The sequence below is a fragment of the Elgaria multicarinata genome, chromosome 3, assembly GCF_023053635.1.
Source record: "Elgaria multicarinata webbii isolate HBS135686 ecotype San Diego chromosome 3, rElgMul1.1.pri, whole genome shotgun sequence".
Classification (NCBI taxonomy): Eukaryota; Metazoa; Chordata; class Lepidosauria; order Squamata; family Anguidae; genus Elgaria; species Elgaria multicarinata.
The window spans coordinates 160498580-160524001 of record NC_086173.1 but is presented as its reverse complement, the minus strand read 5'-3'; the positions used below and the strand labels follow the sequence as shown (position 1 = coordinate 160524001).

Here is a 25422-nt window from a genome sequence, read left to right as displayed (position 1 = left end):
AATAAATAAATAAATAAAATATAAATAAAATGGGCTATGATTAACCAAACAACCTGGTTCACACCTAACAATAACCCATGGTTACCCCACCCAGAGTTTGTCGGGCAGACGATCTAACAAACTATGATTTGTTTTCTCAGCCCCTGGGTTGTTTGTATCTCTCATTTGCCAGCTCCTTTCATGTATCCCAACTGCCTTTGCAGCACTGCTGTTGCCGCTGACTTTGTAGCCCGGTGAAACAACCTAGGATTCTGGATTCAGACGTAATGACAACCCATGGTTTAAACAACCCGCAAATCACAACCGAAGAACGAACTATGGGTTCGCTTTGTGGATTATTTGGGGGTAAACAACCCATAGTTCCGCGTTTGCACATCCGACAACCCATGATTCAACAAACCATAGTCAATTTAATTAAATGCAAACTTTAATATAATGGTGGTTTGATAGCGCTCCCACATAACAATCAAACATTCATGGTGATCCATTTCTGATTTATTGGATCTTACTTAACTCCTTGTCATTTCCTGGCTAGCCTTGTCTCCCGTGGCAACCATCGTATGACAAGTCATGCCTCACACAGCAACTGTTTTGTGGGGAGGCCCATGCCACTGTTATCAAAACTCCAAATGTGCCCATAGGCCTGAAAAGGCTTCAGCTCTGAGTGGTTCTTGACAAAAAGTAGGCAAAGAAGGATTTGACAGCACGTTGTTTAATTAAACATTCTTGTACAAAACTGACAATATGGGGATATTTTTTTTTTAAAAAAATGCTCTTTGTGTAGGATTTCAAGAAACAAACCAAATAATATTGGGCTCCTTACAAAATGGCCTGGTTCAGACAACACACTAAACCATGCTGCTTAATCTTAATGCATTCCCTTAACCATTTTGTGGTTAAGCAGCATGGTTTAATGTGTGGTCTGAACCAGACCATTGAGTCCTGAGCAGGCACCTGCAGGCGTGTGTCTATCCTCACACCAGTTTGGATTCGTGCAGTCACTGGGAGACGTTTATTCCTCTCAGGCAACCAGGCGGGTGCTTCATCAGAGAACAAGTTGGACACTGTGTAAAAGGGTGCCTTCAACTGATGTACACTCCCCACTTTCGGCCCTACTAATGGACGTTGCTCCCACACTGGGCGCATTTATCCACAGAGGCTCTTTTGTGGATTCTCTGTTGTTCGTGACACTTGCATCGGTAAAAAAACCCAACCCTTAATCAAAACCCTGCTTCATTTATACGCTTTCCCCTGAGTTTGTTGAGTTGTTTAAAATGAAGGGCTGCTTACCACTGGAAAATCGTCCCATATTTCAGACATGGCTAGGACTTACAGCATCCTTTCCTGTGTGCATTCTTCCATGTCTTTTAAGGTTGTCCTCTGATGGAAGCGCCTTCCAGTCTGACCATTCACAGAAACGTTGTCCAATCCAGCACCCTCCAAATGTATTGGACTACATTTCCCATCAACCCACAGCCAACACAAACATTGGCCATGCTGACTGGGGATGATGGGAGCGCTGTTTCTCCCCCATATAAATTCTCTGATGGAATTTAAGGCTTGACAAGAACGCTTTCCGCACTCCCGTCGGCTCGGTCAAGACATCATCATATTTCAGGGAGGCTCATTGAAATCTATGGGACGTAAATCAGTCATGGCAAAGTTGTCCTCTTGGTTTCAATGGGCCTAAACTAGGGATGTTGGAAAAATCCACAATGGCATCAAATGAATCCGAACTGCAGATTTGTCAGCCAACCTGATTTTCCTGAGTTTAATGGATTCTACAGACTTGCCAACTGTTTTTTTTTTACTCTCCAGAATTTTATTTAAATTTAAACGTAGAAAAATTAATACCATTAAAAAACCACCAGCTGAAAAATTTGCATTTCCCTTATAGCCTAAAGCAGGAAAATGCAAATCTAGGGGTGGGGTTGCGCACTTTCCCAAGTGCGAATTTGCACAAATTCGGTAAATTGGAAAAAATATCCAATTCAGTGAATGAGCAGCTGATAGAACAAAAGGAACCTGACAATCCATGAAATGCAGATGGAACACATTTCAGAGACTTTCGACATCCTTACTAAAATAAGTGTAGTGTCCAATGTTAGTCCTACATAAGAGTAGATCCATTGAAATGAATGAGGCTTAAGTTAGTCATGGCTACCTTAAATCACATTCATTTCAATGGGTCTACAGAGAGGTAAAGCAGCAGTTTCTGCAGCTGAAACTCTCCCCACGGCCTGAGTTCGAGCCCAGCGGAAGCTGGTTTCAGGCAGCCGGCTCTGGTCGACTCAGCCTTCCATCCTCCCGAGGTCGGTAAAATGAGTACCCAGTTAGCTGGGGGAAAGGTAATAACGGCCGGGGAAGGCAACGGCAAACCACCCCGCTATAAGGCCTGCCCAGAAAACTTCAGTGAAAGCTGGCATCCCTCCAAGAGTCAGCAATGACTCCGTGCTTCCACGAGAGGTTCCTTTCCTTTCCTACTCTCTATAGAACTAACATTGAATACTACCCTATGTACGGTGAAGTCTAGATCGCACTCTGAGCATTTATACGGCATCGGGCCACTGCCCCACAGAAAAAATGAACGCTACGTTGGACAAGATGGACGCTTGGTCTGATCCAGCATGGCTCTTCTTATGTTCTTAAAGTCAATTGAGGGCGGAGCCGGCACCCAAAGTGGGCAAAGATTGTGTCATTGCATAGGTTCAGTTGAGTGTGAGCTGAGGACTAAAAGCCACAAAATGTATTAAAAGGCTGAACTCATCTGCTCCAGCTGAACCGTCTCATTTTACGTCATTTTTCTTACCGAAGGAAAGAAATATCCTCACCTCGCCCCGTCCGCGTCCCTTAGTGCGAGACCTGTGCTTGCTTTTCCTTGGTGAGTCCCGCTATATCGGCCGGCACCGACGATATTGCGACCCGCAACTGGTTTTCCAAGTTCGCGCCCGTCAACCTGGCACGCCGGCAATTCTTGGTGAGCGAAAGCTTCGAAAACTGCTCAAAGCAGTACGTCGTTCCAAACAGCGAGGCCACTTTCAGCGCGTGCCTCCTCAGGTTGGGAAACTCATCGGCGCCGATGCAGAGTCTGTAGAATTCCAGCAGTTCCAGGCTCGCGAATTTCATCCGAAGCTCGCCGTTGCTTTGCAGATCTGCAAGCTCCTGTCGGAAGCGTTCGGGGACCTCGGCCACGTCGATGCTGAACGGCGTGGCAAACATGTTCAATTCCGGCTCCTTCTCTTCCAGGTCTTGGAATCGCTCGGAAAAGATCTGGAGCAGATTTGCGCACTCCCAGGCGTACTCCGACGTCGATTCGGGGTTCAGCCCTTGAAGCGTGGGAAAATACAGCGTGTTGCCCTCTTCCAGCTGGAAATGCAGGAGATTTAACTTCGCTTCGAACAGCCTGACGTTCGAAAGGAGGGAAGGGAGAAATTGGTTTGGCCCTTGCAACGTGGCGCTGAACTCCGACAAGTACTGAGTCATGTCGACCATGAACGCCAGGTCGCGCACCCATCTGGGGTCACTCAGCTCAGCCACAGGCCTTCCCTTTGCCTCCATGAAAACTTTCACTTCCTCCCTCCGTTCGTAATAGCGCAGCAGCACGCTCCCTCGGATCAGCCAGCGCACCTCGCAGTAATAAACTAAGTCGCCGCACTCCGATTCGAGGTCTTTCAACAGCTCTTTGAACAGCGGGCTGTTGAACCCTCGGTTTTTAATAAACTTAATGGTCATGATCACCGTTGACATGACGTGGTTCAGGCGCGGGGACTGTGCGTACAGATCGTCTTGGTGCACGATGCAGTGGTACACGAACATCTGACTCGGGTTGAGGCCGAGGTGATCGATTTCCTTCTTCAGCAGGGCAACTAACCCTTCCTGAGGGCCGACCATGGCTGGAGCACCGTCAGTCGCAAGCCCGCTCAGCTTCTCAAACGGCAAGTGCAGCCGGTGCACGGCCGAAAGGACCTTCTCGAAAATATCGCTGCCGTTGGTGGTGTCGTGCACCGCCGCTAAAGAGAGCAGGTCCTCTCGAACCTCGAAGCCCCGACTGATGCCCCGCACAAAAATGGCCACTTGGGCTGTGTTCGTGATGTCCGTCGTCTCGTCGATAGCCAGGCAGTAGAAGGCAAAATCCGCCGCCGAGTCTTTCAGGGACGTTTCGGTGTCCTGAGCCATGTCGCTAATGCGTCCCGACACTGTCGTGCGGGATAAACTCACGCTCTCAAATAATTTCAGCTTCTCCGGCGCCAATAAGGCCGCTGTGGCGATCAGGCACTCCTTCACAAACTCGCCTTCGGAATGAGGCCGCAGCTTTTTGGTGATGAGCTCGCTCACCGCGTAGCTGGCTTGCACCACGCTGTCCGCGCATCCGCCTTGCGGGGCGCTTTCTTTTCTCGAGCTGGAGGGATTCCCCTGCCGTGCGCTCAAATCCTTCTTCAACGCGCCGATTTTCTCCAGGCGCAGTTCTCCCTGAAACGCCTCGTACTGGCCGTGCATCGTGTTGTAGTGTCTCTCCAGGTTCACTTTCTTCATGACGGAAAGGGCTTTCCCGCAAACCAGGCACACGGGCTTGCCGCGCACCTCCACAAAGAAATAATCGGCGGTCCAGTTCTCGTTAAAAACACGGCCTTCCGCATCGACTTTCCTTTTGGTCGGCGCTGGTGTAGGCACCAAGCGATCTACCAAGACAGGAAACAGATTTACAAGTTAGCTGCATTTACTCAACTGACTGCGAAGGGGGTCTATTTTTGCAAGCAAGGCTGGTTCGGACGACACGGCAGACCCTTGGTCTGATCCAGCAGGGCGCTTCTTATGTCCTTAACTGGCTTTCTGCCTCTGATCCCAAAGTTAATGCATAGCCATCTTGACTAATAGCCATTGACAGCCTTAACCTCCATGAATTTATACCATATGAGAGCCAGTGTGGCTTAGTGGCTAAAGTGTTGGACTGGGAGTTGGACTGCCTCATCTAGAGTATTGCGTCCAGTTCTGGGCTCCACAATTCAAGAAGGACACAGACAAGCTGGAGCGTGTTCAGAGGAGGGAAACCATGATGATTAGGGGTCTGGAAACAAAGCCCTATGAAGAGAGACTGAAAGAACTGAGCCTGTTTAGCCTGGAGAAGAGAAGATTGAGGGGAGACATGAGAGCACTCTTCAAATACTTAAAAGGTTGTCACACAGAAGAGGGCCAGGATCTCTTCTCGATCCTCCCAGTGTGCAGGACACGGAATAACGGGCTCAAGTTAAAGGAAGCCAGATTCCAGCTGGACATCAGGAAAAACTTCCTGACTGTTAGAGCAGTACGACAATGGAATCAGTTACCTAGGGAGGTTGTGGGCTCTCCCACACTAGAGGCCTTCAAGAGGCAGCTGGACAAGCATCTGTCAGGGATGCTTTAGGGTGGATTCCTGCATTGAGCAGGGGGTTGGACTTGATGGCCTTGTAGGCCCCTTCCAACTCTGCTATTCTATGATTCTATGATATCCGGGTTCTAGTCCTCACTCAGCCATGGAAACCCACTGGGTGACTTTGGGCCAGTCAGACTCTCAGCCCAACCTACTGATCTCTTCTGGCAGGCCTATTCAGTGGAATTTTAAGATGTTTTTAAAATGTTTTTAGGATGTCTCTAACAATGTATATTATGTTTTAATTGAGTATTATGTATTTTATCGTTTATTGTTGATCCCCGCCTCGATCAAAATGGAGAGGCGGGCAAGAAATAAATTTATTATTACCGTATTTCTTCAACAGTAAGGCGCCATCGATTGTAAGACGCACACTAATTTCAGTACCACCAACAGAAAAAAAAGCTTTGATTCTAAGAAAAATAATCGCACCTGCGATTCTAAGATGCGCCCCGTTTTTAGAGATGTTTATATGGGGGAAAAGTGTGTCTTAGAATCGAAGAAATACGGTATTATTATTATTACTTCCCAGGGTTGTTGTTGTGAGGATAAAAATGGAGAGGAGGAGGATTATTGGATGACCTCGGGCTCCAATATTATGAGCCACATCAGATCCAGATTCTAGTATTATCATGCCTGACACATCTTCACCTTGTGGGGAAGAAGGAGCTGTTGGTTTGCCCCTCCATTGGGAGATGAGAGGACGGAGCAGGGCCTTCCCACCCGCCTAAACAGTCTCCTTAATTTCTTTTTATTTTCTCCCTCTTCCCTCCCATCCACTTTTCCTTGTGTGTCATGTCTTTTTTAGAATGTAAGCCTGAGGGTAGGGACTGTCTTCTTTACTGATACATTGTAAGCCGCTCCGAGAGCCTTTTGGCTGAGGTGCGGGATAAAAATACTCCAAATAAATAAATAAATAAATACATTTATAAGAAATTTCTTTTATTATAAAGAAATATATTTATTTTTTTGTACCTGTTCTTTCCTTTTGTTTGTTGTTGTCCACCCAGTGTGCGGCCGCTGTAAAGAAGGCAAACTCCATGTTAGGCATTATAAGAAAAGGAATTGAGACTAAAACGCCCGGAGGCAAAGGCTATCAAGGGCTACTAGCCCTGATGGTTGTGTGCTATCTCCAGTATTCGAGGCAGCAAGCCTGTGTGCACCAGTTGCTGGGGAACATGGGCGGGAGGGTGCTGTTGCACCATGTCCTGCTTGTTCATCCCTGGCCGATGGCTGGTTGGCCACTGTGTGAACAGAGTGCTGGCCTAGATGGACCCTTGGTCTGATCCAGCAGGGCTCTTCTGATGTTCTTATGTTCTTGTTTGTTTATTACATTTATGACATTTATATACCACCCCATTGCTGAAGCTCTCTGGGCGGTGTCTTGAAATTTACAGTAAAATTATCATCATCATCATCATCATCATCATCAGTAAATGGCAGCATGACTTGGCAAAGCCTGTCATGTTCATGTCAGTCCAGATCTGGCACCGATTCAAAGTGCTGGTACTAACATACAAAGTCCTAAATGGCTTGAGGCCAGATTATTTGAAGGAACGCCTCCTCCCATACGTACCTACCTAGACCTTGAGATCATCCACAGGGGTCCTTCTCTGTAAGCCCCTGCCAAAGGAAGTGAGGCAGGTGGCTACTAGGAGCAGGGCCTTCTCCGTTGTGGCACCCCGGCTGTGGAACGAGCTCCTCAGAGAGGTCCGCCTGGCGCCTACACTGTATTCTTTTCGTTGCCAGCTGAAGACCTTTTTATTCTCTCAGTATTTTAACGCCTAAATTTAAACTTTGCTCTTTTAATTCTGTATTTTAATCCTACATCAATTTCTGCTGTGTAGTTTCATCCTGGTTGTGCTTTTTATATTGTATTTTGTTATTGGGTTTTTTAGATTGTTGGATGTTTTATTATGATCTTAATGGTTTTAATTTCTGTGAACCGCCCAGAGAGCTTCAGCTATTGGGCGGTATAAAAATGTAATAAATAAATAAATCTAGAAAAACCGCCACAAGCAAGAAAAGAGATGACGATGATCATAATAGACAAAAATGTTGTAGAAAAGGAAGCGGAAAAGAGAGAAAAATATACAGCACTGGCTATGGAAGTTAAAAAACTATGACAACAGAAAAAAGTTACAATTATTTCGTTAACTCACATCAGTCACCGGCATCACATCAATTTATTTATTTTTACAGAAAACCTTCAGGAACGGTGTGGCGTTACACCCCACAAGTCAGTTCCCAAAGGTATGTCTGCAGTTTATAAGTCTGTGGTTTTTAGAATGTTGGCCTGAGTGGGCGGAGTTAGAATGTGTGAGGAGGGGGAGGAGTCATATATAAGGGAAGGACTGAGGGGATTGTGGGGGACTTTTTAGGTACTCTTAGAGCAGCCTTCCTCAACCTGGGGCACTCCAGATGTGCTGGACTGCATCTCCCAGAATGCCCCAGCCAGCTGGCTGGGGCATTCTGGGAGTTGCAGTCCAACACATCTGGAGCGCCCCAGGTTGAGGAAGGCTGGCTTAGAGTCTTTAGTGCTCTCTGTGTTTAGCGTACTTAAGTTCTGGGAAATTTGAGAGTCAGTGTAGTGAGTGGTGTCTTTAGAGTGTGGTGTGCACGTAGTGGAAGTATATAATTCAATACTGATAATAAAGAAAGTTCAAGAGCGATTGTGTGAGAAAAAGGAAAGCGCGTATGTGAATGAGTGACAGGATTGTATGAAAGGTTTTTAAAAAAAGTTTTTTAAGCGTTGTTAGTTGAAGCAAAGCTTATGAACTTTTAAAAATAAATTTTGATTGTTTGTTTTTAAACTACCACAAAAAGCCCACGTGTCTGTTTGGCATTTATCATCTTCAGTTTACACATTCAGCACCCACTCTGACAATCATTCACCTCAGCAGATATAATTTATTTAATTACATTTATATACCGCCCCACAGCCGAAGCTCTCTGGGCGGTTTACAACATTTAAAAATAGTAAACATTAAAAGTATACAATTTAAACACACACACACACACACACACACACACACACACACACATAAAAACAGTATAAAAACAACAGTATCCATTTAAAAACAACAATTGTGGGGTCCATTAAAAACAAACTTAACGTTGTTAAATGCTGTTAAAATGCTGTTAAAAATGCCTGGGAGAAGAGAAAAGTCTTGACCTGGCGCCGAAAAGATAACAATGTTGGCGCCAGGCGAGCCTCATCGGGGAGATCATTCCACATATAACTCACCGCGCATTATTATATATATTGAAATCCTTCTCCATTTAACCCCTTTCTTCACATAGTTTGGAGGAAGGTGGGCTTTATCCCTTGCCTCAGGCGTATCAAGCGGTGGTGCTTGGCTTGAGCAGGGAGTAGCCTCGGCCGGGTCTGGTGTTCAGAGCCTGCGTCGCGGCAAACGGGGCCTACCAAAACACTTCCCCACTAACATCCAAAAAGCAGTCATACTTAAAACATGCTCAATTGCCAGGAAATTTCTAAAGCAGTTAAACACAGCATGATTTGGCAAAGCCGGCCATGTCCACCTAGAAAAACGGCCACGAGCGAGAAAAGATAGATGATGATGATCAATTACTGTTTTTAAAGCTCAATTGAAAACTTTTCTTTCTTCTACGGCTTTTAGAACTTGACTTTGTTCTTACTTTTACACTGTTAGATTTATTGCCCCCTGAGCCTATTTGGTGTGTCCTCTTCCCTTTTCTTATTGTTTTCTTATGATTTTATTAGAATGCAAACCTATGTGGCCGGGTGTTGCTGTTTTATTCTTTTACTATGTACAGCACCATGTACATTCATAGAATCATAGAATAGCAGAGTTGGAAGGGGCCTACAAGGCCATCGAGTCCAACCTCCTGCTCAATGCAGGAATCCACCCAAAAGCATCCCCGACAGATGCTTGTCCAGCTGCCTCTTGAAGGCCTCTAGTGTGGGAGAGGCCACAACCTCCCTAGGGAACTGATTCCATTGTCGCACTGCTCTAACAGTCAGGAAGTTTTTCCTGATGTCCAGCCGGAATCTGGCTTCCTTTAACTTGAGCCAGTTATTCTGTGTCCTGCACTCTGGAAGAATCGAGAAGAGATCCTGGCCCTCCTCTATGTGACAACCTTTTAAGCATTTGAAGAATGCTATCATGTCTCCCCTCAATCTTCTCTTCTCCAGGCTAAACATGCCCAGTTCTTTCAGTCTCTCTTCATAGGGCTTTGTTTCCAGACTCCTGGTCATCCTGGTTGCCCTCCTCTGAACACGCTCCAGCTTGTCTGCGTCCTTCTTGAATTGTGGAGCCCAGAACTGGACGCAATACTCTAGATGAGGCCTAACCAGGGCCGAATAGAGAGGAACCAGTACCTCCCATTATTTGGAAGCTATACTTCTATGAATGCAGCCCAAAATAGCATTTGCCTTTCTTGCAGCAATATAACACTGTTGGCTCATATTCAGCTTGCAATCTACAACAATTCCAAGATCCTTCTCGTTTGTAGTATTGCTATATAAAATGATAATAATAATAATAATAATGGTGATGATGTCTTGCAGACGTGTTCCTTGCTTCCCTCCCTCCCCCGATATTGCCCCTGCAACCCTCTCCCTCCAGGGCTTCCTCCCCTTTGCAGTCATTGGCAAGGCATTTTTCTTTTCAGCCCCCCCTCCCATCCCATCCCCACCCCACATACAATTCCCCCCACCCTAACTAGAAGTCTCACCAGGTAGTGGCTGCGTCTCCTTCTCTCCTTCTCTGCTCACTCCCTCTTTCTCTCTCTCGTAGACGTTGGAAGAGGAGGAAGTGGTCCAGGGGGGCAAGAGCGAGCCCACGGCTTCTGGAGAGGTGGTGGCGGCGGCTGGAGGATAGATGAAATTTGCTAGTGGCCTGGTTTCAGCTCTGTTTTTTCCCCTTCAAGTTGCCTCCCCTTGCAGCGTAACACCAGGGCTCAGTTCAGACAACATGTTTCTCAACAGTGTTTTTAGAACTCCACGGTGGAGTTTTGACACTCTTCAAATACTTGAAAGGTTGTCACACAGAGAAGGGCCAGGATCTCTTCTCGATCCTCCCAAAGTGCAGGACACGGAACAACAGGCTCAAGTGACAGGAAGCCAGATTCCGGCTGGAAATCAGGAAAAACTTCCTGACTATTAGAGCAGTACGACAATGGAATCAGTTGCCTAGGGAGGTTGTGGGCTCTCCCACAATAGAGGCCTTCAAGAGGCAGCTGGACAGCCATCCGTCAGGGATGCTTTAGGGTGGATTCCTGCATTGAGCGGGGGTTGGACTCGATGGCCTTAAAAGTCCCTTCCAACTCTACTATTCTATGATTCTATGACACCACCGTTGAGAAATGTGTTGTCTGGCAGGAAAACTCCACCCCACAGTGGAGGGTTTTTTGGGGAAAACACGCCACGCTGAATATCCATGCTGAGCAGAGGAGAGTTCCTGCACAACCGTTGTGTTGGGTGGAGGCGTCTGTGGAGTTTCCCATTGCGTTGAGTGGACTACTAGCTACAGAGTTCCCTGGCAAGAGTGGCAAAAGGAGTGAGAGCCGCTCTAGGAGACCTGCTGGGATTAGTTCTTTTGCAGCAATGGCTGATGGGATACCATCGGGCAGACCGGGGGAGAAGAGAGGATGGAGGAACTGTCAATCAGCTTAATGGATTTTACTCAACTCCACGGTAGCCCACAGTCACACAACGGTGGAGTTAGAACTTGTTATGTGGGGAGCACCTTCTAGAAACTCAACCACTGAGTGGAGTTTCCCCACTGCATTGACTAATGCGTTGTCTGAACTGAGCCAAGGCCTTTTCTTTTCCGCTCCTTCCGCACTCCCTGACCCACACAATTTCCCCCTCACCCAGCCTGAGGACTCACCATGTAGCGACTGCGTCTCCTTCTCTGCTTCTCTGCCAACTCCCTCTCCGTTGCTCTCGTACACACAGACATTGGAAGCGGAAGAGGCAGGCCAGTTAGAAGAGGTGGTCCAGGGAGGCAACAGGGGTCCCATAGCATCCAGAGGGGCAGGGGACCCCAAGGGCCAGATGATCGTTGGGGGTGGCCCAGATCCAGTCCACGGGTTGTTGGGTCCCCACCCCAGCTCTTTGATGCCGTACGGCCTCTCCCCGGCATGGATTCTCTGATGAATGGCGAGGGTGGTGCTCCGGCTAAAGCTCTTTCCGCACGCCAGGCACTGATACGGCTTCTCCCCTCTGTGGGTTCTCTGGTGCGTGGTGCGGTGGTAACTCCGACTGAAGCATTTCCCACACTCCAAGCACTTGAACGGTTTCTCCCCCGTGTGGATTCTCCGGTGGGCAGCGAAGGTCCCACTGTCGCTGAAGCGCTTCCCGCACTCCAGACATTCGTACGGTTTCTCCCCTGTGTGGATTCTGAAATGCCGACTCAGGTCTGACTGGTACCTGAATTTTTTCCCACACACCGGACACTCGGCCCTTTTCTTTTCTTGGCAGTCTTCTTCCGGGAGGAGGAGCTCAGGGACGTCGGCATCCTGACAAGCAAAGGGTACCTTCCCCCCGTTCATGGCTTCGTTTCCCTCGTGCTCTTTTGGTTCTGTTCGATCTCCAGACGTCTCTTCTCCCACTTCCTGCTTGATGGGTTGAGATGTCATCACAGAGGGCTCCCAATAATTCTCATTGTCTTGTCCATCACCGGCTTGGGAAAATAAACACAACGTTCCGTTAGGAGTTCAAAGCACAAACCAAAGATCTCGTCAAACCCAAGGAGCTGCTAATAATAATAATAATAATAATAATAATAATAATAATAATAATAATAATAATAATTTTATTTATTTGTTACCCGCCTCTCCCTCTGGATCGAGGTGGGCTCCAACACAAATACAAACACCATAAAATACATATAACTAATTAAAACATTTAAAACTAATACATTATTAAGAGCAGCAAATTATTAAAAAGGCATCTTAAAATTCAACTGGGTAGGCCTGCTGGAAGAGATCAGTCTTTATGGCTTTCTTAAATTCCGGAAGACGATTAAGTTGACGAATCTCTCCCGGCAAGCCATTCCATAGTCTGGGAACGGCAGAAGAAAAGGTCTTCTGGGTAATGGTTGTCAGCCTTGTTTTTGTTGGCTGGAGTAAACCTTTCCCAGAGGACCTGAGTGTGCGGGGCGGATTGTACGCGAGAAGGCGATCCCGCAGGTAGCCTGGACCCAAACCATGTAGGGCTATAAAGGTGATAACCAACACTTTATACTTCGCCCGGAAACTAACTGGCAGCCAGTGAAGACATTTTAGAACTGGTGTAATGTGGTCCCCCCTAGGTGTACCGGTGACCAGCCTGGCAGCCAAATTTTGAACTAGTTGAAGTTTCCGGACTAGGCACAAAGGTAGCCCTATGTAGAGCGCATTGCAGAAGTTGAGCCTCAAAGTTACCAGAGCGTGCACGACTGTCTTTAGGTCTTCCGACTCTAGGAAAGGGTGTAGCTTCTAATTCTCCAGGTTGTCCTCCTTCCCTCTCTGGCTGTTTCTACGCCTGCCTTTCCCCCACCAGGGATCGTCCCGGGTTCATCCCTGTGCATGCAAATGACACACAGGGGATCCCGGGAGCAGGCAGGGACGATCCCACCATTTTCCTGGGATAATCCTTAGGTGTAGAAAGGGCCTCTGTCAGCCCTGTTGACAGGGCCGGCCCTATCACTAGCCAGACTTGGTTTGTTTATTTATTTATTTTCTTAGTACATTTCTAACTCGCCCTATAATAGTGTTCTCTAGGCAGATTACAAAGTTTAAAAACTAAAATGCCACATAATAGTTAAAAAGATACAATACAATACATTTAAATAGATAAAATACAACATAATGCAAAATAATAAACAGCACAGGAATCAATAAAACAGCCATAACAACTTAGAACTTAGGTGGTGGTAGTTATTATTATTATTATTATTATTATTATTATTATTATTATTATTATCATCCTATTATCATCCTCTGATGCCATGTTTCTCGCCTGCCCCAGGACCTCCACTTCCCTTACTCGGCTTCGTCCTTTTTCTTCTGCTGCCCCTTACGCCTGGAACGCTCTTCCAGAACACTTGAGAACTACCAACTCAATCACTGCTTTTAAAACTCAGCTAAAAACTTTTCTTTTCCCTATAGCCTTCAAATATTGAGTTTGTTCTGACTCTATACTGTTTAGCTTCACCCTACCCTGTGCCTGCTTACCCTACCCTGTACCTGTTTGCATTCTCTTCCCCTCCTTATTGTTTTACTATGATTTTATTAGATTGTAAGCCTATGCGGCAGGGTCTTGCTATTTACTGTGTAATCTGTACAGCACCATGTACATTGATGGTGCTATATAAATAAATAATAATAATAATAATAATAATAATAATAATAATAATAATAATATTTCTTCGATTCTAAGATGCACTTTTCCCCCCATATAAACATCTCTAAGAACAGAGTGCGTCTTAGAATCGCGGGTGCGTTTCTTATTTCTTAGAATCAAAGCTTTTTTTCTGTTGGTGGTACTGAAATTAGTGTGCGTCTTACAATCGAAGAAATACGGTATTATTATTTAAACTGCCCAGACCTTTGGCTATGGGGCTGTATAGAAATGTAAATAACAACAACATTTTTATACTGCTTTCCACAAAGGTACCAAAGCAGTGAACATAAAATCCCATGGCATAAAAACAACAATAAATATAACAATAAAAACCACACAATACAAATTAACCAGCAACAAACCTGAGAGCGTCAGCTATCAGGCGGAATACAATTTAATAAATAAATTCAAAGGCCTTGAAAACGTATTATTTTACCTTGGCTTTCTCTTGAAACGACCACTGTGTTAGGGTGACCATATGAAAAGGAGGACCGGGCTCCTGTATCTTTAACAGTTGCATAGAAAAGGGAATTTCAGCAGGTGTCATTGGTATATATGGAGAAACTGGTGAAATTTTCTCTTCATCACAACAGTTAAAACTGCAGGAGCTATATTAGAGTGACCAGATTTAAAAGAGGGCAGGGTACCTGCAGCTTTAACTGTTCTCACGAAAAGGGAATTTCACCAGGTTCCCCATATATACAAATGACACCTGCTGAAATACCCTTTTCAATACAACTGTTAAAGATACAGGAGCCCTGTCCTCCTTTTCATATGGTCACCCTATATTAACATTCAAATCCCGAAGCGGCTTGGGGCCAGGTTATCTGAAAAATCATCTCCTCTCATATGTACCTGCCCAGACCCTAAGATCATCCTTAGAGCTCCTTCTCCGTGAGCCCCTGCCAAAGAAAGTGAGGTGTTTAGCTATCAGGAGGAGGGTCTTTTCTGCTGTGGCACCCTGGCTGTGGAATGATCTCTCTATGGAGGTTCGCCTGGCACCTACATTGTGCTCTTTCCAGCGCTGAGCGAAGACCTTTTTACTTCCCCAGTATTTTAGCGATTTACTTTCCTAGCCTTTTAATTCTGCTATTTTAAACCTGCATTTTAAATCTGTTTTTTAAATCTCTGCATCGCTGCTCGGTTTTATTCTGGTTGAACTTTTGGATTGTGGTTTTAAGCGTTCATATATTTGACGCTGTACTTGTGGTTTTAACTTTGGTGAAGCTCTCCCAAAGAGCTTCAGCTATCGGGTGGTATAGAAATGAAATGAAATTTTAAAAAAATACAAATCTAATCGAGAATAATGATGGCTACCAACTTGGATGGCTTTATGGCTATCAGCGGCTACTAGTCGTGATGGCTATATATGACTTCCAGTATAAGAAAGACGCAGGATCCTTCTGATTATCAGCTGCTGGGGAACATGGGTAGGAGGGTATTTTTTCCCCCTCATGTCCTGCTTGTGGCATCTGGTTGGCCGTTGTGGGAACAGAACGCTGGACAAGACAGGCCCTTGGTGAGATCCAGCAGGGGGAAATCTTCTTTCGTTCTTACCGAGAGAGGCCAGGTTTCCGTAATTCTCCTCCATAACTTCCATGTGGAGGGCTTTCTGGCCTGGATCCAGCAGCGCCCACTCCTCCTCCGTGAAATACACAGCCACCTCCTCAAATGTCATCGGCCCCTGAAATAAGGAGAAGAAAACAGTTTCTCCTGACGGCCAACGTAAAAGAAGACAGGACCGTGATTTGGTCCGGGTCTGAGGTACTGGTATGAAGTTCTGAACGGCTTGAGACCAAGATATTTGAGGACACTCATTTTGCTGGAGCGAGTCCTCCTCCTCCAGCAACCTTTTTGTTCACCTGCCTCACACTCTGGCCCAGACAATGACGGTGTTGAGGAGAAGCAGTAGAAGCCACGGCCCTTTTGCTCCATGGTTCTCTGCCTGCCAAGCAACCAAACAGGAGCCATGAGGAGAAAGAGGAGCAGCAGCCGGTGACAAAAGCAGTGAGGAAGGAATAGATTTAATAATAATAATTTATTTCTTACCCACCTCTCTGTTTTGATCGAGGCGAGGAACAACAGTAAATATAAAATACATAAAACTGAATTAAAACATAATATACGTTGTTAAAACACCCTAAAAACATTATAAAAACATCCTAAAATTCCACTGGATAGGCCTGCCGGAAGAGATCAGTCTTGGTAGCGTTCTTGAATGCTAACAGACTGTCAAGTTGACGAATGTCCTCCGGCAGGCCATTCCACAGTCTGGGGGCAGCAGAAGAGAAGGTCTTCTGGGTAATACCTGTATGGGAGAAGGCGATCTCGCAGGTAGCCTGGACTCAAACCATGTAGGGCTTTAAAGGTGATAACCAACACTTTATACTTTGCCCGGAAACTAATTGGCAGCCAGTGCAGAGATTTTAAGACTGGTGTGATGTGATCACCCCTAGGTGTACCGGTGACCAGCCTGGCTGCCATATTTTGAACTAGTTGAAGTTTCCAGAGTAGGCACAAAGGTAGCCCTATGTAGAGCGCATTGCAGAAGTCAAGCCTCGAAGTTACCAGTGCGTGCGCGACTGTCTTTAGGTCTTCTGACTCTAGGAAAGGGCGCAGCTGACATATCAGCTGAAGCTGATAGTAGGGAGTCCATGGCAAGTAACTTGCCCAGGGACCCTCCAAAACCTGGAGCCAGCTCTCCCCTCCCACCTCCCCCAAAGCAAATTTTGGGTGCTCCTCCTTCTCCTTTTGCCTAAAAGTCACACTTTTCCCTCTTTATCCTCTCCTTGCATCCCTCCCCCTGACCTAAGAACCTCAAAGGGCCTTATATCTGTCCCTTCCGGAAGGCAGCTGCGTTGCCTATTGTTTCACCTCATTTCAAAGTTTCCTGCCTCACCATTTTGGAGTAGGCCTCAGAGGCCATATTCCAGTGGTGGGTGGGGCCAAAATACCCAAAACGGCTGCACAGTTTGGTTCAAATCACTCAGTACAAGTATCTTTGGGGGACCCCCCCCCCCGCAGATTTGGCTTCAAGTCATGAGGCTCTGCAGCTGTGAGGTAGATTCACTGAGTGAGGGGAGCCACTGAAGGTAGGGTGACCATATGGAAAGGAGGACCGGGCTCATCTTTAACAGTTGTACTGAAAAGGGAATTTCAGCAGGTGTCATTTGTATGCATGCAGCACATGGTGACATTCTCTCTTCATCCCAACAGTGAAAGCTGCAGGAGCCCTGCTCTCTTTTGTATCTGGTCACACTAGGCAGGGCTCCTGCACTTTAACTGTTGTGAAGAGGGAATTTCACCAGGTGCTGCCTGCATCCAAACGACACCTGCTGAAATTCCCTTTTCTACGCCACTGTTAAAGATACAAGTGCCCTGTCCTCCTTTCCGTAGGGTCACCCTCATTGAAGGTGTCTTGGCAAAAAAGGCCCTCAGAACCGTTTTGTGCATCAGTTCAGGCAGCAAAATATCTCGGCCCAGCAAGCTGCCACCTGCCCGCCTCCCCAGTTATTCCTCCCGTACCTGTTCTAGATGCCGAGGAGCCGTTTCCACCCCACCAGAAAGGACAGAAGGCCTAGAAGGACCCTCCAGTGTCGTCCCGTTCTCTCCCAGCGTCGTTCCACAACCTACGAGGGAGAGAAAAACAGCGGGAACATCTCTTATACTTCATGAGCACTTTGCACCCACAGTTGTTTTGAGTGAAAGGCCTTAGGTTTGGAATCCAGGACCTGCCTTCTGTGGACAGAGAGGTTCCCTTCACACAAAGTGCCTCCCTGCAATTTTTTTTTTGAGGGGGGGATCTCCCCCTCCTCAACCTGCACCACAGAAGACAAGTCCTTGCCCCAAGGCACTTACAATCCCAAACTTTATGCACCTGGGAGACGCAACAGATGTTTTTCTTTTAAAAATGTGCTTTTATTCTGTTTTTATTCTTTTATTCTAGTTGTCCACCATTTCGAAATTCTTGAATGAGGAACGGGTATATGGCCGCCTTGAGGCCCAGTATTGGGCAAAAGGCGAGATACAAATAAATTTAATAATAATAATAATGTAAAAACAATAAATGGAGGAAGGAAACGGAGGCGGGTTATACAGGAACAGCATCTTGGTCGGATCTGGAATCTAATAAATAATTTCATAAAGCGTCTAATAAACAGTAGTCCGGTACAAGTTTCTGTTTCGATAATTCTTCGTCAGTAGGACGCAACTGGTTCACAAAAGGAGCCGTGGCTATACATTTAGAGTGGAACCCTCCAAGGTTTATCACCATGTCATTTTCACGTATTCAAGCCGTCAGGTAATGCTCTCAATTTCTTGAAGAGATTTCAAAAGCCCCACTCCTGAACTACAGCTCACCCCATTCAACTGCCCCCCCCCCCCGAACCTCTATGTAGCATTTTCAGGGGGCTGGAGAAGCTGCCATAAGGATCAGGAGAAGTCTACTCCCACCAGTCCAGTTGCACTGGCCTAAATCTGAATCTGACCCATAGATTTATTCTCCACTCGCAGGCTCAACGGAAGCACAGAAGCAGCACATGGAATTCATATTCGAGAGAAGGCAACCCGTGTCGGGATGTGCCCCACAGATCCTTACCCAGCAAGGCGGGGGGCCCGTTCCCCTCCTGCACAATCCACTTGAACACCGGCAGCTGTGTGGCGTCTGACGGAGCGCTCTCCGCCTTGGGGAAATCCGTGGCTGCTTTGGGTAACTTCGTCTTTACCTGAAACAGGAACATAGGTAGCTGCCTTATACGGAGTCAGACTCCAGCTGTCCGTAAGAATTTTTTTTTAAGTCATCAATAAAAAGTAGTGGGGACAGGGAACCTTGATGCTCACAGGTGCCAGGTTGCTGACCTGTCATCTATGGGGTGGGGCAAATCATTCAGCCCTGGCATCAGAAGAGGACGACAACAGGACCACCCCAAAAGCACTCCTAAAACTAGCACTGAGGAAAATTCTGGTGCCTACAAACGGTAAATGCTGTGCCCCTCCTTTTCTCAGACTTCACAAACCCCTTCAGATGAGCTGGCGGTGACTGAACAAGAAACAGCTCTTGGGATTGTGGTGGACAGCTCGATGAAAATGTCCACCCAGTGTGCGGCCGCTGGAAAGAAGGCAAACTCCATGTTAGGCATTATTAGAAAAAGAATTGAGAATAAAACAGCCAGTATCGTACTGCCCTTATACAAATCGATGGTGCGACCACGCTTAGAATACTGTGTACAGTTCTGGTCACCACACCTAAAAAGGGATATTATAGAGCTGGAAAAAGTGTAGAAAAGGGCAACTAAAATGATGAAGGGGCTGGAGCATCTCCCTTACGAGGGAAGGTTACATCAGGTGGGATTGTTTAGCTCAGAAAAAAGGAGACTGAGGGGAGACATGATAGAGGGGTACAATATTATGCATGGCGTGGAGAATGTGGATAGGGAGGTATTTTTCTCCCTCTCTCAAAATACTAGAACCCCAAAATACTAGAACCAACCATGAAACTGATTGGTGGGAGATCCAGGACAAATAAAAAGGAAGTACTTCTTCACACAGCGCAGAGTTAAATTATGGAACTCACTCCCACAAGATGTGGTGACGGCCACCAATCTGGATGGCTTCAAAAGGGGGTTGGATAAATTCCTGGAGGCAAAGGCTATCCATGGCTACTAGCCCTGATGGTTGTGTGCTGTCAGCAGTATTGGAGGCAATAAGCCTGTGTGCACCAGTTGCAGTGGGGAACATGGGTGGGAGGGTGCTGTTGCACCGTGTCCTACTTGTTCATCCCTGGCCGACGGCTGCTTGGCCACTGTGTGAACAGAGTGCTGGACTAGACGGACCCTTGGTCTGATCCAGCAGGGCCCTTCTGATGTTCTGTGTATTGTGATCCCATAAAGAAGGCCAGCTCCACCCATTCAGAGCCACTGTCCTGTCGGGGGTTGTGTCATGCCTTACCTAGAGGAAGATTCATCTGATGAGGAAGAGGAGGGGGAGAGCCAGCACAGCAGGCCCCAGCTGGAGCCAAGCAGGGAGCTGGAAGCTTTGGCCGACAGCACTCCCCTGGGACCATTGGAAGAGCAGCCTGGCATCTCCAGTGCCATTCCTGGACTCCCCCAAACGCAGGAGGTGGAGATAATACATCCCTCGAAACGACATAGGATCAAATGCAAGCAGCAGAGAGGCAAGAGCAACACGCTGACCTAATAAGCCAGCTATAAATCAACTCAGCCAGGGCCGACTCTCTGCTGCAGAAAATGGATATTCAACTACAGTGTTTCGCTTTGCTTCTCCGGACTTTACAGATTCCTGGACCCTCAACAACCCTCGTGAACTACGCTCCTGGACACTCCCTGACGGGCTTAAGACGTTTGGCACAACTAACTTCTGTGAAAGTCTCTGGACTGCTTTTGACCTCGCCCCTGCCTTCTCCTACGGCGCTATTCAGATTCCTGTGTGTAACCTTGGACTGGATTGGTTTCTCTCTTTCTTTCCACTTGGGACTTTCTTGGTTTTGACCTGGGCACTTGCCAGCCTTGAAACAGGACTGGTCGAACCATTCCTTCTCCGGGTGATGTCCGGAACAAGCAGAGCTACTGAGTGGGAATTTGGCAGTTCTCTTCCCACACATTCTCACCTGCTCCTTGTCCTCTGCCTGAATCAGAAGGAAACCTTCTGCCAGGGCCACCGCCTCGGAACTGGTCTCCGGCCTACACTCTCGGACCCAGCTCTCAATCTCCGTGGGCAGGACAGTCAGGAACTGCTCCAGGATCACCAAGTCCAGGATCTGCGTCTTGGTGTGTCGCTCTGGCTTCAGCCACTGACGGCAGAGTTCGTGGAGTCGGCTGCAAACCTCTCGGGGGCCCTCGGCCTCCCGGTAATGGAAACGCCGGAAGCACTGGCACCGTTCGTCCGAGCTGCCGGTGTCCCCACCCAGGATCTTCTGCACCGTTCTTTCCCAGAATTCCCCGCTGTTCCCAGCCTCCTTGACCTCCGGGGTTCTTCCTTCCTCATGGCCAGCTGAACTTTGCCCCTCCATCTGGGCTCCGTACCCAAAGGCAGCCACAGACAACACGGAAGGATCTCTTCGCTCAGCCTCGGATTTCTTTCCTCAGGCCAAAGCTGCGCAAGAGTCCGCAGCTGTTAAGACTTGCAAAGCCAACAGCTTGCCATCTGCGAAAACAATGAATGTGTTCTCAGGGCTGAGAAGGCATTTTCATCAAAACAACACAAAACGCCCTCTTTTCTGTTTTGTTTTGCTGAAATTTTGCTCTCCCCCCAAATTGATGATGACGACGATGATGTTGAGAAGAAGAAGAAGAAGAAGAAGAAGAAGCCGCCGCCTGGAAGATATTTTACAAGGTCATGTGGACAATTTTAGTCAGCAACCAAGGGATTCTCTATGTAGGAAAAGCAGACCAAAGAGAGCCAGTGTGGTGCAGTCGCTAAAGCGTTGGACTGGGAGTTGGGAGATCCGAGTTCTAGTCCCTAAAGCATCCCTGACAGATGGTTGTCCAGCTGCCTCTTGAAGGCCTCTAGTGTGGGAGAGCCCACAACCTCCCTAGGTAACAGATTCCATTGTCGTACTGCTCTAACAGTCAGGAAGTTTTTCCTGATGTCCAAAAGGAAGCCAGATTCCAGCAGGACATCAGGAAAAACTTCCTGACTATTAGAGCAGTACGACAACGGAACCAGTGACCTAGGGAGGTTGTGGGCTCTCCCACACTAGAGGCCTTCAAGAGGCAGCTGGACAACCATATGTCAGGGATGCTTTAGGGTGGATTCCTGCATTGAGCAGGGGGTTGGACTCGATGGCCTTGTAGGCCCCTTCCAACTCTGCTTTTCTATGATTCTATGATTCTATGATTCCCCACTTGGCCACCCACTGGGTGACTTTGGGCCAGTCACAGACTCTCAGCCCAACCTGCCTCACAGGGTTGTTGTTGTTGTGAGGATAAAAATGGAGAGGAGGAGGAAGATTAGAATAAAACGGCCAGTATCATACTGCCCTTATACAAATCTATGGTGCGACCACACTTAGAATATGGTGTACAGTTCTGGTCACCACACCTAAAAAATGACTCTCAGCCCAACCTGCCTCACAGGGTTGTTGTTGTTGTGAGGCTAAAATGGAGAGGATTATATATGCCACCTTGGGTTCCTTGGAGGAAAAAAGGCAGGATAGAAATGCAATGAATACATAAAATAAATAAAGACGCAAGAGCAGGCTTCCCCAACTTGGTGACGTCACGTTGTTTTGGACCACAACTCCCATCATCCCTGACAGTTAGCCCTGCTGGCTGAGGCTGATGGGAGTCGTTGCCCAACATAACCGGAGGACACCAGGTTGGGGGATAATGAACTAGACGCTGCAAAACATCTCCTTCACTTCAGCCCTGGGGGTGGGCAATTTCAGACTCGGGGGGGGGAATCCTGCCAGCCTAGGGGGGCCAATACAGCCCCCCACACACACACCTGGGAGTTCCCAGAAGGCCATGCGGCTTTCCCCACAACCACCAACCCTTCGGTAGTTTCTCAGCTTTTGCATTCATTCCCTCCCTCCCTCCCTCCCTCCCCACCTTCTAAAAGATTGAAATGGCTCTCCTAAAGCTTTTTTTATGCTCCCTAAGAGCTTTAAATATGCTGGTATTTTGGCCCCACCCACAGCTGGAATGCCACCACCCTGGCCCTGCTCAGCCCAAGCATCTCAGAAATGGAATTCAAGCCTCGGGCTGAAAGAGGCTCGCCCCCACCGCCACCCCGCACTGCTAAGCCGACATAGGCCGAGAACCACAGCGACCGCCCCATTGCTTCAACCTGCCCATGTTCCCCAGCCACTGCTGCACATAGACATATTGCCTCTGATCCTGGAGGTAGCATTTATGGCCATCAGGACTAGTAGCCATTGACAGCCTTCTCCTCCAGGAAATTTAACAGAGTTTAGGGTGACCATATGGAAAGGAGGACAGGGCTCCTGCCTCTTTTAACAGTGGTATTGAAAAGAGAATTTCAGCAGGTGACATTTGTAGGCGTGCAGCACCTGGTGAAATGCCCTCTTCATCCCAACAGTTAAAGCTGCAGGAGCCCTGCCCTCTTCCTTTGCGTGCCTTTCACCACCCCTAATGGGAACAGCGAGAGGGGCACAAAGGATAGGGTGACCATATGAAAAAGAGGACAGGGCTCCTGTATCTTTAATAGTTGCATAGAAAAGGGAATTTCAGCAGGTGTCATTTGTAGGCGTGCAGCACCTGGTGAAATGCCCTCTTCATCACAACAGTGAAAGCTGCAGGAGCCTTGCCCAATTTCATATCTGGTTACAAGGGCAGGGCTCCTTCAGCTTTAATTGTTGTGACGAAGAGGGAATTTCACCAGATGCTGCGTGTATAAAAATGACACCGCCTGAAATCCCACTTGATACAGGAGCCCTGTCCTCCTTTCCATATGGTCACCCTACGTCCTTGCAAGAGGAAAAATGGCAGGATAGGAAAATAATAAATAAATAAACTGCTGCAGCAGGTGAAAAGTTTGTTAGGGCAGGGAGAAAGAGAACGCTTTGCTGCTGCTTCAGTTCTCAGATGGTTAAAGGCACAGCGCTCTCCTTCCTAGAGAGGCAGGAAAGGAGGGGGGCAACAATAGAGTGGGGGGAAGGACCTGCCCTTCGGAGGTTCCTCGGGTTGTGGGTGGGGAGATGCATGGAGAGGACTGGACAGGACAAAGAGGTAAAGGTGTGGCTTTTGCCACTGACTGCAATTCCCATAATGCCCAGCCATCAGGGCCACTGACTGCAACTCCCATAATCCCCAGCCATCAGGGCCACTGACTGCAACTCCCATAATGCCCAGCCATCCGAGCCTTGACTGCAACTCCCATAATGCCCAGCCATCAGGGCCATTGACTGCAACTCCCATAATGCCCAGCCATCAGGGCCACTGACTACAACTCCCATAATGCCCAGCCATCAGGGCCACTGACTGCAACTCCCATAATGCCTAGCCATCAGGGCCACTGACTGCAACTCCCATAATGCCCAGCCATCCGAGCCTTGACTGCAACTTCCATAATGCCCAGCCATCAGGGCCATTGACTGCAACTCCCATAATGCCCAGCCATCAGGGCCACTGACTACAACTCCCATAATGCCCAGCCATCAGGGCCACTGACTGCAACTCCCATAATGCCTAGCCATCAGGGCCACTGACTGCAACTCCCATAATGCCCAGCCATCAGGGCCACTGACTGCAACTCCCATAATGCCCAGCCATCAGGGCCACTGACTGCAACTCCCATAATGCCCAGCCATCAGGGCCACTGAATGCAACTCCCATAATGCCCAGCCATCAGGGCCACTGAATGCAACTCCCATAATGCCCAGCCATCAGGGCCACTGAATGCAACTCCCATAATGCCCAGCCATCAGGGCCACTGACTGCAACTCCCATAATGCCCAGCCATCAGGGCCACTGAATGCAACTCCCATAATGCCCAGCCATAAGGGCCACTTACAGCAACTCCCATAATCCCCAGCCATAAGGGCCACTGACTGCAACTCCCATAATGCCCAGCCATCAGGGCCACTTACAGCAACTCCCATAATCCCCAGCCATAAGGGCCACTGACTGCAACTCCCATAATGCCCAGCCATCAGGGCCACTGACAGCAACTCCCATAATCCCCAGCCATCAGGGCCACTGACTGCAACTCCCATAATGCCCAGCCATCAGGGCCACTGACTGCAACTCCCATAATGCCCAGCCATCAGGGCCACTGACTGCAACTCCCATAATCCCCAGCCATAAGGGCCACTGACAGCAACTCCCATAATGCCCAGCCATCAGAGCCTTGACTGCAACTCCCATAATTCTGGGCCAATGACCCTACTGGCTGGGAATTCTGGGAATTGTAGTCTAACACCTCTGGAGGGTACAAGGTTGCTTTAAAGTTACCTTAAAAAGCCAAATAAACAATAACAATATAAGCGAATACAAATTTTGTAAAAGCAGCAGAATGACCAGTTGATGACCTTTCTCGAAGTCACCCACATGAACCCTTCTCCAAAATGGCCTCCCACATGCCATGTTTCTCCCATCCGCTAATCCATTGAGGCTGCAATCCTAAACACACCTAGAAGTAAACCTCAGTGCGTTACATCTGAGTAGACCTGTATAGATTGCGGTGGTACGGTAGTTAATAACCAATCTATTTTTCTTATTCACCTAAATTTGATGTGGGGAGCGTATAATGCATTGGATCCAGACTGAAGTCATACTTAAGAGAAAACCACAAAGCAAGAACATGTCTCAGGATGCTGGAAAAATTGCATTATTATTAAGAAAGCCCGGTGCGTTTTGGCCCAGAATGTCTTTGAGGCCTTCAGGGGATTCTTTCAAATAGCCTTCAGTGAACTCTGGAAGATATCTCTCATACATCAGTTTTAAAATCTCTTCACTGTCTGCCAATTAGTTTCCGAGCAAAGTATCAAGTGTTGGTTATCACCTTTAAAGCGGTTTGGGTCCAGGCTACCTGTGGGATCGCCTTCTCCCTTACAATCCGCCCCGCACACTCAGGTCCTCTGGGAAGAATCTACTTCAGCTAGCAAAAACTAGATTAACAACTGTTACCCAGAGGACCTTCTCTTCTGCTGCTCCCAGACTGT

General features: G+C 47.6%; 1 protein-coding gene across 1 annotated transcript in view; it reads right to left on the bottom strand.

The window, feature by feature from the left end:
* Window positions 1-2476: 2476 nt before the first annotated feature.
* LOC134395670 (uncharacterized) overlaps window positions 2477-25422 on the bottom strand; it is a 45887-nt gene continuing 22941 nt past the window's right edge. The window contains exons 6-14 of the mRNA XM_063121832.1: window positions 22884-22888; window positions 20407-20879; window positions 18379-18505; window positions 17307-17410; window positions 15339-15465; window positions 11284-12078; window positions 10127-10261; window positions 6383-6427; window positions 2477-4679 (exon numbers count right to left, since the gene is read on the bottom strand). Coding sequence (XP_062977902.1) covers window positions 2851-4679; window positions 6383-6427; window positions 10127-10261; window positions 11284-12078; window positions 15339-15465; window positions 17307-17410; window positions 18379-18505; window positions 20407-20879; window positions 22884-22888 — 3640 coding nt within the window. The 3' untranslated portion in view covers window positions 2477-2850. The remainder of the gene's footprint in view (window positions 4680-6382; window positions 6428-10126; window positions 10262-11283; window positions 12079-15338; window positions 15466-17306; window positions 17411-18378; window positions 18506-20406; window positions 20880-22883; window positions 22889-25422) is intronic.